General features: G+C 37.4%; 1 protein-coding gene across 1 annotated transcript in view; it reads right to left on the reverse strand.

Moving 5' to 3' along the window:
* Positions 1 to 5,469: 5,469 nt before the first annotated feature.
* LOC136441904 (uncharacterized) overlaps positions 5,470 to 19,975 on the reverse strand; it is a 37,215-nt gene continuing 22,709 nt past the window's right edge. The window contains exons 4-16 of the mRNA XM_066438462.1: positions 19,710 to 19,891; positions 17,382 to 17,465; positions 16,414 to 16,449; positions 16,163 to 16,239; positions 15,330 to 15,431; positions 14,633 to 14,691; positions 12,841 to 12,975; positions 11,908 to 12,034; positions 11,069 to 11,184; positions 10,402 to 10,614; positions 9,620 to 9,781; positions 8,863 to 9,168; positions 5,470 to 8,478 (exon numbers count right to left, since the gene is read on the reverse strand). Of these exons, the coding sequence (XP_066294559.1) occupies positions 7,866 to 8,478; positions 8,863 to 9,168; positions 9,620 to 9,781; positions 10,402 to 10,614; positions 11,069 to 11,184; positions 11,908 to 12,034; positions 12,841 to 12,975; positions 14,633 to 14,691; positions 15,330 to 15,431; positions 16,163 to 16,239; positions 16,414 to 16,449; positions 17,382 to 17,465; positions 19,710 to 19,891 (2,212 nt within the window). The 3' untranslated portion in view covers positions 5,470 to 7,865. The remainder of the gene's footprint in view (positions 8,479 to 8,862; positions 9,169 to 9,619; positions 9,782 to 10,401; positions 10,615 to 11,068; positions 11,185 to 11,907; positions 12,035 to 12,840; positions 12,976 to 14,632; positions 14,692 to 15,329; positions 15,432 to 16,162; positions 16,240 to 16,413; positions 16,450 to 17,381; positions 17,466 to 19,709; positions 19,892 to 19,975) is intronic.

The following is a 19,975-nucleotide window of genomic DNA, read 5'->3' on the forward strand; positions in this document are numbered from 1 at the left end:
TTTTATTTTTTTCTATTCAAAGATAATAGTGACAAAGACAAAGTGACGCTACACTCAAGTTATACAACTTATTTTGCCAGCGCCACTTAACAAATATACAAAGTTATAAATAAATCTATATTTGTGTATATAAATCCAAACTGACATACAATATAACAAAAACCCAAAGTATGCCTACGCCCCCCACGCACACCTAAGAATGTATTAATTTAATTCAGATATAGGTAAGATACATCTTATAAGCGTAATTTGATTACGATGACGAAATAACTTTCTTTAAAACAACTTTTTTTTCATTACAACACCTTTCAGTTGCTGACATGCCATGCTGTTTTCATTTTTCATGTCCTTGCGTCATGGTGATCATGATGAACCAGGTCCTGATGATGAGTCCACTCACCCTGACGTACCTTCTCGTGTTCGGCGTGGTCATGTGTGCTCAATTCCTGTCCATGGTTGTTCACCGTGGCTGGACACTTGCACACATGCTGGCTCGCATCCCGAACCCGTGGGAACCGTCAAGCCCGGATGTCACTCCCGCAAGTTTGTTAAAGCCTCCACCCGTCACCAGGAATCTGGACACGGTGGATGAGGAATTCGACGAAGAACAAGGCCAGTCCAACGGAGGTTATGAAAATCACCCTGGCGGTTTCGAACGCTTTGAAGCAATTTAAAACGATGACAAAGTTCTACAAAAACACACAGCTCTCATATGGCAGACCCCCGAATCTTTTCTAGCACATAGCTTGTTTTCAATAACTTCCCATGCCAATTAAACAGACAGACGCTTTCTTCCACGTTGGCGCCCTTCATTTGCATTGAAGTTGAGCATGGTTCAATCAAACACGTTGCTTTAAAACTCTTTAATTCTTTTTACTGTGTATGACGTCTTCTTTAGGGTTTAAACAGTTGCATTTGGACGCTAAAGACGTCTCTATATGTTAAACAGATATTTGCGCTACGAATTACTGAAATGCAAACATTTGTGTTCAACTTCAATTTGCTGCCTCTATGGCGTCACGGGAAGACGCTTTAGTCTTCTTAGTCATCATCATCATTATTATCATCCGTTGGTTAGCTTATTTCTAACAACAGGACCAGAGAAGTTTAATATTTCAAAAAGAAGCGGTTTGTTTATCTATTTAATCTAATTAATCTATTTTATCTATTTAATCTATTCAATCTAGTTAGCCTATTTAATCTATTTAATTTATTTAATCTATTTAATTTATTCAATCTATTTAATCTATCCAATCTATTTAATCTATGCAGATATTTAATCTATGCAGATATCTAATCCATTTATTAATGAATTCAAACTCTGGCCATAAAAGAGATTTTAGTATTGATTATCTAGTCTTAAAACTTAAAACTGTAGGTTAACACTATACATCTGAAATATTTTAGGAACAGTTGACAGTCATAATGTAATGAGTCAGATGTAATGAGTCAGATGCAATGTATTATCCAACAATAAGAGACTAAGAAAAGTATGATATTAGATATGATTATGCAAATCGCTATTATCAATAAGAAACTTATATTATTGTTCTAAGTATATTTCTATAGTATATCGACTTTGTCATCAGTCGGTGCATCAAGGCAGATGGTATCATCTCGGTAATGATAGTGGGATAAAATTGATTTAAAGTAGAATTTTTCTTTTTCTTACAGAGAAATACAAAGATTGCATTTAGAATATATCACGTGACCCTAGCAGTGATCTTGTTGTGTCACCAAACTGCATGAACTAGAGACATGGGCAGGAATAGGTATTGTAAAATACCAAGCAATAAACGCATTTATCAATTCAGACGCCTTGCTCTCTTTGCATTGCGGTTTAAGATGTAGTACGTTCCAGGTCTGCCGACATGTTTTCACAAAATTGTTCGTTATATACAGCAGACCTTTTATGATATGTAGATCGTGCTAATCCCTAAGCGATTTGAATTATTTGCGCAGATCGTTAAACTGGCGTATTCGCAAAAGGCTTCAAGTGAATAGTTGTAGATATCTTATCTATGGGAGTTCATGTCGATATGGGGCGTAAATGACGGCAGGGTTTATTTGTGGGCGTTGTTGCATATACAAAACTGCCCAATTTCAAATCATGTCGTGACACGCGACGTGTACATGGGTAGAGCCCGCGCAGGGTTATAAGTATCATATTGTTTTACAAACTTTCGTCTCCTTATTAACCACAAACGGAATTCGAAGTCTGCACCATATCGACTGATTACTAATGTCCATTGATACATAATTCATTGGAAAATAACCCCCCATTCTCGAGTTTAGGACCCCTTTAACAGGCAAACGTAAATGTAGCGTAAATGCTTTTTATCAACAACAAATAATACTTCGATATACTGAAATAGTGACAAACAGAATGTATACGCATGCTTATGGGGAGCTTGAAGGTCGTATTTTGCGTATTGCACTTTCCACGGTGGATACCCTCCGACATCAAAGAGGCCTAGTCTCGCGGATGTCAGCGTACAGGGCGGTGATAGATGGTGGAGTTAGGACCGGGATGAGAAATATGCTACTGATGGGATCTTTCGTCCGCCCAGAAAATCCACAGGGATTGTCACCTCGTCTGAGGCAGTACCGAACAGACGTCTGGCACTTTGCACCTCCCATAATCTATAGATGCTCTTAGACTTCTGGCAGGCCGATGTCTGTTTGTTGAACCCCTTTGGCACCTTCCGTCTGGCGGTGAAGTTTTGTCTAAGGCAGCTAGTTTCGAAAAGACATCCGTTTGGGGGTTTTAGAACTTGACAACAGCCCGGTGAATAATGTGTTACTAAATTTGCACAGCTAGGGAAGAGCAATTTGGCCTCGGTTGAGGCTCTGACTAAGCCCGACATCGACACACATTAAACCGAGAAGAACCGTGTGATTCCCCAGACATGTATAGTGCAAGTAAGTACATTTGTCTTTGTCAATGAAAACCTTTAATTCTTGAGGGCGACCAAGTGTGATGCGTCCTAGTGATACAGCAAGAAAGTGGATATGTAAGAAAACATGTTTTATACGTAGGAAGGTTAACTGGACGGCAACGGCGAAACACTCAACGTAAATAAACATTTTACATGAATTTGCTCTGCAAGAGTTATCTTTTTGCTTGCTTGCAGGCGTTTGAAGATGTCATGCCACTTATTTTTTTAGGGTTTTCCTTATATCTTGTTCATTAATTACACAAATAAATTACATTTATTGCTTTCTGTCACAGTAAGGAGACTATGACTAGTATATGGAAGATATATACCTGCAGAAACACTAACAGGCCAAATACAATACCCTATCGTCCACTGGTAGACAGTTCCATTGACCCCATAACCTGGGAAGTCAAAAGATTTAGTTCTGCTAACTCTGAATTGCACTTCCCAACATTCCCACAAAACCGAATTTACAGTGAAACAATCTTCCCATTTTCTTGCTTCACAACTATTTCAAGTAACTACAGCCAGCCACACAATTAGCAAGACATTTAGATACCTCTAAATCAAAACAAAACACAAATGCAAAAGTATTTGTTATCATTTATCAACCAGTGTGTACATTTTGTAAAAAATGTATTTATCAGATTTACTTAATATTAAGATTCCATGCAGGTACTGTGTCTACCTGTATTGTGTTGATAGCTTTCGCAAACCAGCGTTGAACAAAACTGAATAGCGAAGCCTGGTTTAAGGGAAGACACGTTCAGAAACACTAGAATCTACCACATGATGTTCTTGGCAAGTCAAAAAAGGAAGTTTGAGTATCCTAAATTAATCATCATATCGGGCGGCTTCCCCGGACTAGCGCTGCTCTCTCCCTCCAGGCGTCACGGTCCACCATTAGTTGGTCTAGTTCCTCAGACCTAACCCCTACATCCCCAGCAAGTTGGTCTATGTAGGTCCGTCGGGGTCGCCCGACAAAGGAGTGCCGATGAGTTGGTGTCCAGAGCAGGAGTTCGCTTACAAGCTCTCCTTTGTTTCTGTAGCTATGTCCTGCAAACCGTACCCTTCTCTCTCATATCATGGTTGATGATACGGATTGTAATTGCTGAAATACTTACTACAATACTACAATAACAATTATTCATCTCTTCTTTAATGCGTCGTTTCAAACAGAACGTCTACTTCTCTTGCTCTAACTACCCATAAACCGGCCACTCTGTCTTTGTCATCATCATCGGAGATACTTTCACCATCATTCTCCTTAAACTGTTTCTGTAGTAGACATTTTAGACGAGGTTCAAAATAGTTTGGGAGGAAATCTATCCAATGAACAAACTGGTAGAATAGTTTGGCTACAAGGCCACAGAAGACGATGATAAGAATTAACCCGGTACCCAGTCGATCCATGGCTTGATAAACTATTTCTGTAGTAGATATTTTAGACGAGGTTCAAAATAACTTGGGCGGAAATCTATCCCATAAAAAAACTGTTGGATATTTTGTCTACAAGGCCACAGAAGACAATGATCGATCCACGGCATGATAACGCAAAGTATTGCATCATCGTTAGTGTAAGGACGGTTATAGATACAATAGTACAATGTTAAAGTTAAAGTGTGTGCGTATTATGGTTACGTTATTCTTAGATTACTAAAACAGCATATCACTATATGCATACTAATTTAAACACGCACAGACACACACACACACACACACACACACACACAAACACATGCACGCACACACACCAGGAAAAGGTTGATAAGAACAACAGAATGTTCTGATTAGCCTAAAAACAATTAGCGGTCGGGTGGTGATTGAACATTTACGATTTTAGCCATCTACAAGCGCCAACGGTTGCAGGGCGACCCTTAACCCACTGGCAGCATCTCTACTACATATACAACAACACCTGCGGATATCACTACAACAGCAATAGCATCTACCCACGCTAAGCTCTCCACGATTTAGCGTTTCGACTTTTTTCTTCGTTTGGGCAATTTCTGATGACAAGAACACTGGTATGAAATACAAAAGTACTTATTATTAAATCACTAAAGTTAATGAGTTCAAAAGCATAAAAACGACGTATCCATATCAGTGACTTGGTTTAACATCGCGATGTTCAATCAAATATACCATCGTATAGCAAATTCCATTCCATATATCTTTCTCACTATTCTAAAAATAAGTCCGTACCCAAGGAAACAAAATCATGCATGGATGAATCAGGAATTGTCTTCCAGTGCCTGTTGCTACATATATTTCAATGAAGGTTAAACATTCAGGTTTGATTTTATAGCATAGGTCAAGTACTAGGGCAATCCTCTAAGAGGCCAGAAGTTTCAGATAGCACTCACTATCTTTTATCGGTGTCAGTGAGAATTTGTTTGAGGACAAGTGAAACCTGAAAGGGATAGTGCACTTATTAATGAAATCTAAGTGGCCCCTAGACCCTAGCTACTGGTCCAGTTCTACCTTTCTCCAGTACAGTTATTGATGTAGAAAAAAAATCACAAACGAATTTCACAATAATCAGCATAGCGTTGTCTTTATTACAGCGGACAGTACAGCGGATTTTTTCAACTCGTCTCTAAGTAACAGTACAAGCGTCTCGTTGCGCAATATTGCCTATCATTTATATATTTTTCTGCGATTGTTTTCAAGTAATGCTTGTTATCTTTTGAGTTTTTTATTTGAGCTTCTGCGTGCACAGAGCTTCTGTTCTGACATTAGCCATATCCAGCTTCAAACAATGTCGTGCCTCAAGTTTAAAACCAGTAAGAAATTCTTATCAACCAAAGTCCATACATGTACGTCACCATCCACTAATTGTGGGTTCTTAACAACCTCGGCATCATATCATATGATTCTTTTACATCGAGTTGTCATCTTTTTTTTATTGTACAACATTGATATTGAAGGACTCGGAAATAAGAAAGTGCTGGATGCACTCCAAAATGTGCTGCGTAAGTTCTTTCTAGGCGTCTGTCTCTTGACAATAACCTACAATTCTGTACATATCGAAGAGTGGACTAATGACAACGATATGCCTAATTGAGATCAGAAATTTGATTTTTCACAAGGAAGGCTTGTAAGGTTAAGCAAATATCTAAATCTTTGAATATGATACAGTTAAATTGATTGATTCAATTATGTGAAATCCCGAAATTCAGAGCATTGCAATTTTAATAGATAAACATTGGTCACTCGCTAACAAAAAGGGTTTAAAATCAAGACATCATTCTTCATTTTGCTTTAGATTCTGTAAGAAGAAAAAAAATACTAACCTTACCTCTACTAAGAATTAAAAACAGAATGCTACTACTTATTCTATCTTTCACACCTTAATCTTCTTCTCTCCTTTACACCAAGTCATCAGAGAAGTCACTTATATGTCGAATCGTATCAGGATCCAGAGTGACAGTCTTTTAAAATTTTCACACCGTATCTTAGTTCTAGTTCATAGTCTACAAACTCCCTGATAAGGATAGCACGTATCCAATGGCGTTCTGATGTGAAACAATCAAATTCCATGTTGTACAATCCACTCAATTCTTGTAGTAATGGCTTGGATAAGGATGTATATGATGCACGATGTGCTGTAATGCTCAAATCTAAGTTAACCGTTCCGAGATACTATCAGACATTTGAGATCTAGAATAGCAAGATGCAATTGATTCACCTATTAGGATACGGCAATCTATTCATCGTAAGTATCGTAAGTTTTTGAATTTCCTTTCATAAATTCTCCTATGACAAATTGTTTTTTACGTGCCAACATACCGTTAGGTGCACTAGCGTTTGACTGATCTCTATAAAGAAAAACATTATTTTTGAAATTAATCTGCATTTGACATCATCCAACCACATTGCATACGCCCCTGCACTTCAACTAGCTAAATTTCCGTAGCGACCAAAGTTTTCCTAGCTCAGAGTCGTTTTACCTATTCGAAATGTTATTATAGCAGATACCGTTCTTAACTGTAGCAAAATGACGTATTTACATATTTTGCATATGATACATACATGTATTTGTAGAATAAGGGCTTAAGTAACATTTGCTACACACCATTCTAGTCAATAACAATAGGGAGTGCTTGCACAACAAGGGTTGGATATATTCCTGTTGCTACACGTCGTTTTTGATATGTAACATCTTACAAAGCTGTTGTAATGCAGCCGGATTCAAAGATTATGTAACTTTGTCAATGTGACATATTTTGATGACATTTCAAATTCATGTTTTGTACTACTATTCGAAAATTTAATTGAATTAGCAAATGCTCCGGGGATCTTCCAAAGCAACAATTTGCAATAATCAAACTGTCAAAAGACATTGTTTTGATTTCGTGAAGTTTTTTTTTTTTGCAACGAAAAAATAATATCTAATGTTATGGTTACATGTTGGAAAAGGAATAGATAATCGACCAAATACTGTTAATGTCGAAATTTCCGCGGCGATTTTAAGTTCGCGGTTTTCATGGCGACCGTTTCACCACAAACGTAAAGTCGCTGCAAACATTTTTCCAATAGTGTGCCTGTATGTACCTGCAGCGCTGCCGCGAACTTAAAACCACCGCGACCCCCCCCCACCATTTTCGTCTAAGCGCTTATTAAAAACCACGCAAACTTAATGCGCATTTACAGTATCTTTTTCAGATTACGGCCATTTAACGTTGGTTTTAAAAGTCTCATATCTAGCTGCTTGGATAAGATCAACACGCTATTTCCGAATACAATATCAATAGGAGTCGCAGACTTTGTTTCACATTCTCTGTTTCACATTCTCAAAGCTTCGCATATTTCCTTATATCCTCTACTATCGCCTCCTTATTGAGTGAGACTGTTAACAAAACTCCACCAAAATGAAACAAAACGAACAAGTCTAAACTAAAACATTGTAACTTTCTAAAATGGTCAAACCCAAGTAGGGTCTCCGATCGCCCCTGTAAGCCTCTTGTCTACATCATCCACCATAACGGTGAAGCTCTTTTTGTCAGACTCGATCAAATGCCATACAGTTTCGGAGTTAGCCTTCCTTGGACTCTTGACGGAAAAGTCCAGCTTTAATGAAGCTCGCTTCTTCTGTTGTTCCGTAGTGTATTCCGCAGTTGCTCCTTCTTCAGCCACTACTTTCTCTGCCGTTGCCTCAATATCTTTCGATTTTTCTGCTTTCTCAGCTTCTTCTTTGACCGTGCCGCCGGTGTCCTGGGTGCTCTGATTGGGTTCTTCATCACAAGGCTCTGCGCTGGTCGAATGGTTTGTTATCCTCACCTCTGGAATGCCGTTGATCCCAGTACCATTATCCTCCTGCAGTTGGACAGCTTCAAGTTGACTCTGCTTTTCCATCGATGTGGCCTCGTCTTTCTTGTTCGCATCTGGGGTCTCGACTTTCTTGTCCGGGTCGAGTTCAGGGCTATTTTTCGTCCCAACTTCACCGTCTCCTTGCTGCCTGAGTTCCTGACTCTCCCTGTTGTGGCGGCGGTGGTGATGATGATGATGGTGATGACATGTCCTCTCCTTACGCTCCCTACAAGCAAATTTGAATCATATATGAAATACACTGAACTAGACAAGTATTGGTAATGGGCAAGGAAGTCTATCTACTTACTGGATGAATCGCACACTACCAGGAGCTGATGTCAGTTGCTACAATAACATTCTCTTGGATTCCTGTGTCTATTCCACGGTAGTGGGACGCACAATTTTGAAAGGACAGCTAGTCATACTAACTCATGAGGAGTCCCTCTCTCTGATGTCGCGACCCGTTGCTAAATCATCGCAGCAAAGTAAAGTATAAAGCCACAAATACTGTGCTGTTCGCTTAGTGTGAACCAATGAACAACAAAATTAATTATTCATCAAAACAACTTGTGAATGAATAAGTGACTGAACGTATTTACTTTACACCCACCTACTAGCTTCTTCATCCAGACTTTCAGATGAGCAGAACTTTATCCCCCACATGTAGAACTCCTTGGATGGCGATACTTTCCCGTGGTACCTTGGTGACTTCCGGTCGGTGGACAGGTGATGCAAACCGGTGGCATCTTCAGTGTTGTCGTTGTTTGGCTTGGCCTCCACAGGAGATGACCTCTCGGCTTTACACGTGGCCGGCTGAGCCCTTCCGGGTGGTTCCAGCACAAAGTGCAGATTGTTGTTCAACTTATCGGTCGAGCCCAGAGCTGCCTCGAGTCGACACTTCCTCAATGACATATACCTGGGCAAAACGAAATGATCAAAATAAGAAATACATTATGGTAAGCAATAGTGGTAGACCAATATGCATAGAGCCATACTTTCAATTGTCCCCATATACATTGTCAGTTCTCAATTATAGTTGTATTTCAAATTTAATAGAATAAGAAAGGGAGAGAGTGAAAGAAAACTGTATCGCTATGTCCATTTTAAAACAAAACTGCGTAAACCATGCAATTTCCAAATAATCTTATGGAATTTCGGATGCATGGATGATGCAGCAATTAAACCAAAGTTTGCCAATATTATAAAAACTGAACTAATGCAGTCCACTGGTGTGGCGAATGTGACATAGTACCTGTTTAAAGGCACCGTTTATAGTTATAACAATAATGATGATGTAAAATATCTAAGCCCATTTGTGTTATTAATTCCGTTATGCTATGCATTAAAAGCAAAATTGAACATTGTACCTGTTTTCGCTATCTTTGTCCAGCGGGTCAGGACGTGTTTTTCGGCTCCTCTTCGGCAGGTAGTCCTTGGAGTAGTGGATGTCTCTGTGTAACTTGTCAGTTGGAGATGTGAACCCTTCATCAACATCAGCCGCGAAGTGGACGTGCATGTCTTTTTTGCCACTGTAAGAGGATGTACATGTTTTAACCTTATTACATAATGCCTCAGACGATTTATAATAAGTATTATTCAAAAGGCTGATGCCCAGATCCGGGGAAAATTAACTTTCATGGCTGAGCAACATGTCCCTTGAAAAAGCCACGTTTGATACAACAAAGTAGTTTGCAGGCAATTAAGATGTAATCAAATGTTTATGTGACGTGAGTAATGGAGACCTTATTTCGTGTGCAAGCTGGAAATGCATTATTTTAATGGATGACAACATATCAATTCAGGTCATGGTATAATCTCGAGGATTACTCGAAGAATCCATTTGTATTCTATTCACACATAACTAATCTACAGTTCATTGGATAGATATAACTATCAAAGTAAATTGCTGTACACGATAGGATGGCTTCCAACATATTTGTTGTTTACTCATAATCGATGCTAAGTTTTAAAATGGTGTCGTTATTTAATCATCACCCTTAACTGGAGACCATATCCATAATACTCTATTTTGTTGTTTTAAATCATCGGTTGAACAAACGTTGTTGGGTTTTCACTCGGGACGCATTTAAAACCATCAATGTGAGATATATGCCATTTTTGAACCAAATAGACCTAAACTGAAACAAACCTAAAACATGTGGCCTCCTTGCTTTCCTTCAAGAGCACCTCGAGACGTTCCGCCGCTCCCAGATGGACCGATGGCCTCGTCCATTTCATGCCCTTCTCAGAGTCTGTGTTGCTTCCATCCTCCTCTTCCTCATCAGTCAGCTCGGTGATGTCATCAACGTCTCCTTCAGACATGGAGTCTCCCAGACCGGACTCTTCGCTATAGAAGGAAGATCTGTAGGGTTGTCAGTGTCAAATCGCTACTGCTAGAATTGCATAACGTATACAGTAGATAAATATATCGAGGTAGTTTTCTCATTTAGCCTAAATGAGAAAATGGTTCACGGTGAAGATGTTTCCACGAAAACCGTGAAGATTAAACAACTGCGGGCTAAAATGCATTTGCTAGCTAATTATGTTGGGTTGTACTACATAGGTAAGAACATGATTACATTTATTTAAACAAAGATTCGCACCAATACAGACTTGTTCACTATGGTCTATCTAAGCCATGTTGCAAAAAATGCATAATTGCCACAAATGAGTAATAACCACGAGAAAATCGGGTTACTGTAAATGTTGCCATAGAAATATGGTATATGAAATATATATTTTCCTGTCTCTTTTAAGTGTAATGAGTTTGTTACATTTGCTTGTTCATAATACACATGTGATATCTGCAAACTAACCTGTATAGATCGAACTTGCCGTTGACTGCGTCTTCCACTTCCCGTACCCTCATGTCGAACTCTCGCACACGTCTTTCTATTGCCGTCACCTTTACGGCCACGTCTTTCAAGGTCATCTGCAAATGACATCATTTCAGGGAGTAAGTATTTTTGTCTGTAATACCACTTTTCCACAAAGTTGACCGATCTTCAAGCGATCAAACATTACATCAATAGTTCGGACGAATTTCATGGACAAAAAGGTGCATTCTAAAAGTATTATATGTTCTGTTCTTAAACCTTTCTTTTAAATCACGGATCAGATCTAATTTGTAAATGCATAAGTCTTAAAAATCTACTTTTGGTGGCTCAGTGATTCCATATTGTCTCTATCTGTTAGAAAAGGACTACTAAGCTAACAGTTGGCTTCGCATAGTCTTATTCTTTTGAAAGAAATAGCCAGATTCTTTTGATAGTATCATTTACGTTTAGCCTGAGGCTGATACTTTGTGATAGACTTAATATGTTAACTTGGTGGTGATTAGTCAGTTCCTATTGTCTTCTTTTTTTCCAAAGAATTGTTACTATTGTATTTAGTTAAAGTCTTTGCACAGATAGAAAGAAGTGATGGAAACACACTTTCATGTAAAAGTTTCCATTGTAGCTTTGGAAAAATCGATTGTATACAATGTTTAAATGCAATATGTATTTTCAAAATATATTTTACGGAAAAGTTACGGGGGGCACAATCATTTGGCCCTGAACTGTTATGAAATCAAATCCCTTATGGATTGTTGTCTAAGTTGTTTGTAAGTTTTCCGTTGTTTGTTTGTGGATGCAGAACATTCTAAGTTTCCGACCTTAACATCTTCATCTTCTTCATCACCGTCTAGGTATTCTTTAGATGCGGTCCTATTGTCCTTGGAGAACGTTTTGTTGTCTGTCTGGTAGGGCATGATAGACTCGTCTACTGGTATGGTGATGTCCCTGGTGATAGAAAAAAAGAATTCATTTCTATACAGCGTTCTTGAAGTGACGTCATTGGGACAAAGAATTTGCAGATGTTAGTAATGGTACCACAGTTAATCGTAGCTCAATCATTTTGGACACCTAGACATCCTCTGACTCTCTCAAATAAAGTGTATCAAGTTTTTATACCTCACAAAGGAAAGTAACAAAAGAATATATTATGGGTAAAACCAAAATATGTAATGTAAGCTTAATCTATCGTGATACAAATACGACAATTAAACATGGTGGTCAGTGAATTCCAATTTCATTGATATTGAGTAAATACATGTTTTTTCTGTGGTTGAGTTTAAAGTAGCTAAAACAACTCCCTGAGTCGGAAGCCAGAAAGTCATTTGCCAGCAAAACTCTCTACACAAACCGACAAATAACCACAGCATCAATCTGTGTTCCTTTTGATAGTTCTAGATCCTTCTTACTATGCCGGATTCTGCAAATAAATGGTTGATATCTCCCCTACAAACTTGCTACCAGTTGATATACTCTGTGGAAAAGGGGTTTATTGGTAAAGATGTTTGATAATAGAAATGTTGGGAATGAGGATTGCAACAAAGAGTCGGCGTAAACCTGCAGTAGTCTGTTTCTAAAAAAACGCCAATTAAGCCATCTGCAGCTCTTGGTACTGTTTCTAAACAATACTATACATGTTCAATTTAATGTAAATGATAAATGCACGCTTCCAGCTTAAATATCTTAGAATCTATTCTGCTAAAATTGACATAAGATGTATTGGTATCAAAAATCGATTTCTCTTTCTTTTCTACCTGTTGTCTGTAATCCTGATAACGTTTGCATTGTCATCCGTGGTCTTTGTTTGGTAAAGCTTGTGTTTCCTGATGTAGTTGATGACCCCGTCTGGAAGGAGGTATTTCACACTTTGTTTTCGACGAAGTGCTCTCCTAGAATGACAAAGAAGTGGACATGTCATAATTGTACGGCTTTTCATAAACTTCATTTCTGTCCCTTAGCTACCATTGGATGGACAACATATAGAATAAATCATGTCTAATGATAACTACCTCGACACACGTACAAACATACTCAAAGGCGTTGTTTTGCTAGTTTGATCCAAGTCTATATGTGTATTTGGTATGGAATCGATTGACAAATATAAGAACAATATGTCTACCATTTATAACGTATTTGTATACATATTCTTAGGGTCCATTTTGGCAATTTACACACAAAATGTGCATTTTATGCAATGTTCACCAAAAGCATTAAAACATTTAAAATGTGGGCATTGAAATAATTTGCTCCTATCAAAAGACTGAAAATCCCATAGAAACCTCAAACAATGCACACAAAAAGCTTAGCTTTTTCCTTTTCAAGACTGTGTCCCTCCTTGCCAATAAAATTTCGTTAAGTATCGTGGACGTCATTGGATGTATGACCTATTGCATTATTGGGAACTGTGTCCCGGAGAAAGCCATAAACATTTTGACCAATGGCTGCATAGTGGCCTCACGGCGCTGTATTTATTAGGTGATTCGTTACAGAGTAACGGTGCTTCTAGCCAAAATCCATACTGAGCAATGGCGTAATGTATAAACGTGTAGGCGTAAGCTAGATTTATGGGATGCATATTCCCGTGTTATGCATACCGCGCTCATGCCTACGTCTCTATTCAAGAAAATAATGGTTGGTGTGATTAACCCGTGACGGCATTGGAGACAATAATGCATTTAACCTTGTAAATTTGCAAAGTTGTTAAAATGCGAGGGATTTCTCTTCGCCGTGATCTCCGTGGACATCAGTTTCTTTTGGGAAACATGCTCAGCTTATGTCGAAAAATGTTTTTTGACTTAAAATTGGAACGAACGTACTTGAGGATAGGACAGATAGTTTCAGTAAAAATCCAAACTGGAACCAAAATATCTTTAAGTTAGTGATCTGCATGTTTCCTACCTACATTGGATGCATTTTAGCTTTTGATCCCATTTATAAGATATGACATAAACCTCATCGCCCTAGCCCTGTACATAAAGCCATTAAATGCAATCATGGTTTCACTAAGATGCCAAATGTTTCCAAATTGCAAAGACAAACTGCAATTTAGTCCACAGAGGTTAAATGGTCATTACTTCTTCCGTTTTTCAAAGAGCCTTACCAGGTGAAGGGAAGCTAAAAGAATTCATTTTCTACGAATCTATCTTACAATCTTGTTCAAAGCTTATGATAAGGGTGATAGGTTCTGCCATTCGGAACATACATATAGACTTATTGGGCGGAACACTGCCGTGTATTTACAGTCACTTTTAAACCATTATAACCAATTGTAAACATCGTTTTAAAGACTATCCAACCAACGTTTGAATTCCTTTCAACCTCTTTAAAGCCTTGCAAAGTTAATAAAATGACACTTTATGATGCTTGTTTTAGGAGTATCGATTGTGAACAAATTTCAATGTCGAATACAAAATACAGAAATGCCGATTACGATCACAGTACCTTGTAATAGTATAGCTTTTTTTAAAGAAAAGGATTTCTTAGTACAAGTCTACAATGCCTATTATTTGCTATGAACTAAACATTAAAAGTCTTTCATTGCCTTACCTCACTTTGGTTGGTATGATTTCATTTTCAATCCAGTCAGTCACAATGTGGATGCTCTCCTAAGAGGAAGGTGTGTAAAGTTAGACTGGGTAATAACAACGTTAAAAAAACATGAGTGCACGAAGTTATCGAAACAGAAAGAAAAATAAAGCAAAACGCGATAAAGTTAAGATATACAATGTGCTATGCATAGATCCTACACTATTTACACTGCAAAAATGCAATAAGAGGCTCGTTTTTGTAAAGACCGTAAATGTCGAGATATCAATGTAATCTTAACATGCTTATGAAAACAGAGGCAGGCATGTTCCGATCATTTTTGCATACGGTTAACCTGTTGGTTGAGGGAATTTCTTTTAGCCTTTTTACTTGAATATGAATGTTCAGACGCTTTCAGCAAGTAAGTACATTACCATGTACACTACACTTGTTTCAATAGCATTTAAAAAGTATCAATATAACTGAATTGACATATAAGTGCACATAAGATTTTTAAAATCCGTAAACAATTATTTAAAAAAAATATAGTAGACATTTTTCTTACGCTTCCAAAAACCAGTTTAATCTAGAACAAAATTATATCAATAGGTACTAATATTTCGTTTCATCAACAGGTATTTAGGTTAAGACTGTTTTTTAAACAAAGAAAAGATAACCCATTATTGCATTTCCAATCAAATGTTCTTATTTGCCTTACCTTGTATTGAGAGAGTACATCGGACTCGTATATGACCTGTTCCGGATTAAATCCATCTCGTGCTATGCAGACCAGCCCAAACTGTTTTAATATATCCACAACCTAAACAGGGAATAATCATTATGATACAGGGGCAAAAAGGAGTGTTCTTAAAAACAACGAAATTACAGAGACTAATTCGTTAACTCAAAGTTAAAATACAAAATAAACCTTAGAATTGCTATAAGATTGTTCAGACTAGATTTTATTGCTGCCAAATTTGAACTCAGAGCATGCATGGTATTGCCAACAATATATATACCCACATTATCATAATACATTGGTAAAAAGTACAGACACTAATTCTTATGGTTAACTACAAAATCAAAATCAAAAATGAATCTTAAAATTGTTGGATATTAGATGTATTGCTGCCAATGTTGAACTGATAGCAGGCAGGTATTTCTATCAAGTATAACCACTAAGACCAAGTATGCCATAAAGATTTATAATATAAATATTTCAATTCTTAATCAAAGTTGATTTTGTACTGAATATCACATTATAAAGTAAATAGAAGCTGGTGGTGATATCTTCCACAACATGTTGAAAAATGTGAGCGGCCTTTACCGTAAGAAAAAAGAGCAGAGCTGGCGCTATTCTATGAAGTTGTGACTACTTATTATCAAGTTTGTAAACCACCAAAACAGCTGCCGCGAGCCTTAAAGGACCATTAGCTGTCAAGTTGTCTGTTTAAAAGTCATAAAATATGATTGATGTGGAACATCCCGCAGTGCTGACGGCTGTAGTATTACATGCAGCTTTTGAAATTATGTTTAAAGATGGTATCATACCTCGTTTTGCCTCCAGACCCCAGGTTTTGCAAATGCCTCCAGCATTTCCTGACTGCAAAGTAGCAGAACGGTGATGCCTGCAAAGCAAAGATTACACGTGACTGTCATCAGCAACAGGGGTAATGCAATAAACATTGTCATTAGATGTGCTTCAAACAATCTAGAGCCAATAATGGCTTCAACTGACAAAAACGAAATTATTTCGAAATGACCGCATTGTATCAAAAATATGTAAAGAAGACGATACTGACCTTTCTTCTTTGGTACTTCAACCTGGTGAGCCTCATCTGGAAGACAAAAGGGAAAAAAATCAGCATCAATAAGATATCATTATGATAACTGTTCATCCCTTACAATATAAGTAGTACTATCCATTGTTATACATTATGCCTTAGATAATTCTTCGCTTCGTATTGCATTGTCATTATGGATAATTTTCCTTGCCTTTTAATATTATTGCAGACCATCGGTGTCAATGGCCATCTATTCCACGAAGCTAATTTAGAGTTTGTTACCAGTAACATCTCGATCTATACAGTTGATTTGAATGTATCACTTCTGATAATTCGCAACCCGACCGCAATTGGATTTGCCGCGGTATACTTGAATCCTAGTCAATACATTGTGATATGTTCACTTGTGCCCTTGCGATCGTTAAGTGGCGAAACAGTTGACCCAGTTTGCAGCAATGTGTTTTTATCCAAAACCCATCAGGGGTCTTCTGAACATTCATGGTCATAAAATACGGTATCAAATTCTTCAAGCCATCCCATTGAAACGCAACATTTCGGTAATACGATATCCTTTACTACATGCCATAAAACTGAAGTAGCATGATTTTTGGGAAGTGATATCTTACTCTTCAGCGTAGATTCATTAAAATGTAACATCAATTCGTTCTTTGTGCACTTTAGCTTGCGTAATTTCATACATGATTGAAGCCAGCAATGTATTATTTTGTCGTTATTGACATGATTTAGATACACGAGTATCATCTATTCCATAAGCCATTGCATATACCAATACAATTAGTATAGCTCCAAGCCAATATAGTGAACAACTAAAATAATATATAATGCAAAATAGGTCAATTCAAGCAACTGAATGGGATTAAATATGTCAAAGTCGACCATCATTATCACTCTAGTCTTATGATCCATGTAAAATACACTCACTCTATATGTAGTGACAATCAGTGTATGTAAGCATGGTACTCCACCTGTGTGTTGGTTTTCCTGGTCCAGATTGGCGGGACAGCAGAAGTTTTGTAGGATATCAACGCCATATTTGTACCATCCTATTGCTGTAAACATAGACGGTTAGACCATTTTTATTGATCTAAGTATGAAGATATGAATAGCCTCATTTGTACAAACACAATATCATTCGGTTGGATAGAACTTCATAGAAAAGCACATTTAACAAAAGCATATAACAACGATCATTGGAACTATTATTCCAATGACACGTGCAAGTTAAATATGCTATATGGGTCTTAGTATAATTTCCCGAAGGCTCACACCAAGCGTTGTTAAGATGTCAAACAGTAATAAACAATACGTGACGGTGATTTCACAAATATGGAAAAAAAATATCAATGAATACTTCAATCTTTGACAATCTTCCTAGGATGATTTATACCTACAATATATGTAACCGAATATGACACAATTAACAGACCAAAAATGGCAAAGATTTATAGGTTAGCTTTATGTCAGACAGGCCACTTTTTGTTTTGAGACCCCATTTTATCAGTAACGACGCTATCTAACATCAGAATACCGTATTAAGTTTGGCAGAATAAGGCCATGATTTAAACAGGATGGAATGCGGAAGCTGCAGCATGTAGGCTTTGGATTTCGAATGGCTGGAGGGGATACAATACAATAGGAAATTCAACACTATTCACAGGGGTATATAACAGTTTGGCTTGTATTTTCATGTATAGCTGAACAATGGGTAACAGGCGCGTTGACAACATAATATCATACATTTTTTCACTAGTCCTGTTCCATTTTTCGGTATAGGGAGCATAAGTGATGCCCGAATATGCTCGGGGGACTCATTAAAATTCTTTCTTTGTATAATCGAATCATTCCCTGAAAATATAGATTAATAAAGATCAAAGAACGGATTTGCCTTCACCTTTCTCTTTTTTTAAAGCTTAATACTTTATATTAGTATAAGGCGTGGTGTGATCTATTGTTTTGAGTAAGAATTAATCTATTTCCCAATAGAGCTCAATGCATTTTAATGCAATAATGATGGCTTGTATTAATATTATATAGCATTTTGATTTCTCTTGGTAATGTTAAAACTACACCCGCACAAAATTTAATCGTTAATGTTCGTAACTGACATGTCTTATAACATATCATTTTTCAGTTACACTGCCGTGGATAGAGACTATAACAAACAAATATATGGGGTCTATCGTCCTTTAAGATAAATGAGAACACTGGAACTTGTATACACATGAGCTATCTGTCTAATGTTTTTAATGCTTGAGAGTCATCACAAAGGCAATAAAAGCGCCTATCATACCAGTCTTGCAGCCTGTGATCAAAACATTTCAAAATTTCTATTTAATTTTTAAACAATATGGTTACTTTTAGACTAATATGGAGTTATTTGAAGTCTTATAAGTTGTCACTAGACATTTACATTTAGACATGAAATATCTTTAGTTAGAAGATATATGAAAACAAAGCTCCAATTTAACTGGTAAAGCTCTCTTTCGTAAAATAGCTTTTTTAAGATTTGCCAGAAAACTCATTGAGCATCCTCCTGCTCAAACCAGCACCATTCTATAGAAGGTCCCCATCTTTGTGACCTCTAATTTACAAAAAGCTTGTGACTTGCAAGAAATTGGATTGTTAATTATTCAGCAACATGTCACAGGGCCACAGTCATAGCTTCTCGAAAAATCGATCAGTTTAATAAAGTGTACATCGGAAAAATGGATATAGCTGAGTGGGTTTTTTTTTCTGCGTTGAAGTATCCATCGTAGGCCACTAATATGAGAAAATTAGTCAGTAATTACCAAAAAATGTATCTTTAACTGCTAAAAGCTACCATCTATTTTCCGGTCATCTTTAGAGGACACCGGAGGCCGTGTTCTAGTTAAGCGTTGAGCAAACAACTATTGATTCATCTTCATTGCATCGGCGTTGTCGGTTATGGTTACTCTTCTCTTCAATATGGGTATTATTACTAATGGGAATAGTGCGTTAAAGACAAATAGGATTGACTAACGGATTAGTTAGCTTTACCCCGTACTAATACATTAATGGAGTTCTAAAGATGGATGTTTACAGATTTCCGTTATTTTACAGACGAACGAATAACATACATAATCAGAGATGGACTATACATCATTTTCACTATCAGATCATTTTATAATTCTTCAAGGCTCAGTGTTCTTTTCGGTATGTGTATAAAGTATTTTGCAAAGAATGGAAACATTCGAACAACACTAAAGTCGTTTTTTTAAACTTAAGATATTGACAAAACAAAAAAAGAATTTACCAGTCACCAGAGCACTTACGTTTGCCGTTAAGGTCTTTGTTGATGCTTGGCGGAGGGGGAAGAGGTTTGTTCTGGTTCTTCACCGGCTGGGTGCAACATGGGCTGCTGATCTTAAATCTCCTCTCCAATGCTGTCTTGTGGTGACGTAGAAGGTTAAGAGGTCTGACGTGACCATCTTGTGTGCTTTCCCAAGCGTCAACTCTGCAAAATAGAGTCATTTCAGTATTAGATATCTACATTTTCGAGGTCTAAGATATTTTAAGTGAACACTAAAAGAAGACATGA

Source organism: Branchiostoma lanceolatum, chromosome 9 (genome assembly GCF_035083965.1).
Source record: "Branchiostoma lanceolatum isolate klBraLanc5 chromosome 9, klBraLanc5.hap2, whole genome shotgun sequence".
Lineage (NCBI taxonomy): Eukaryota > Metazoa > Chordata > Leptocardii > Amphioxiformes > Branchiostomatidae > Branchiostoma > Branchiostoma lanceolatum.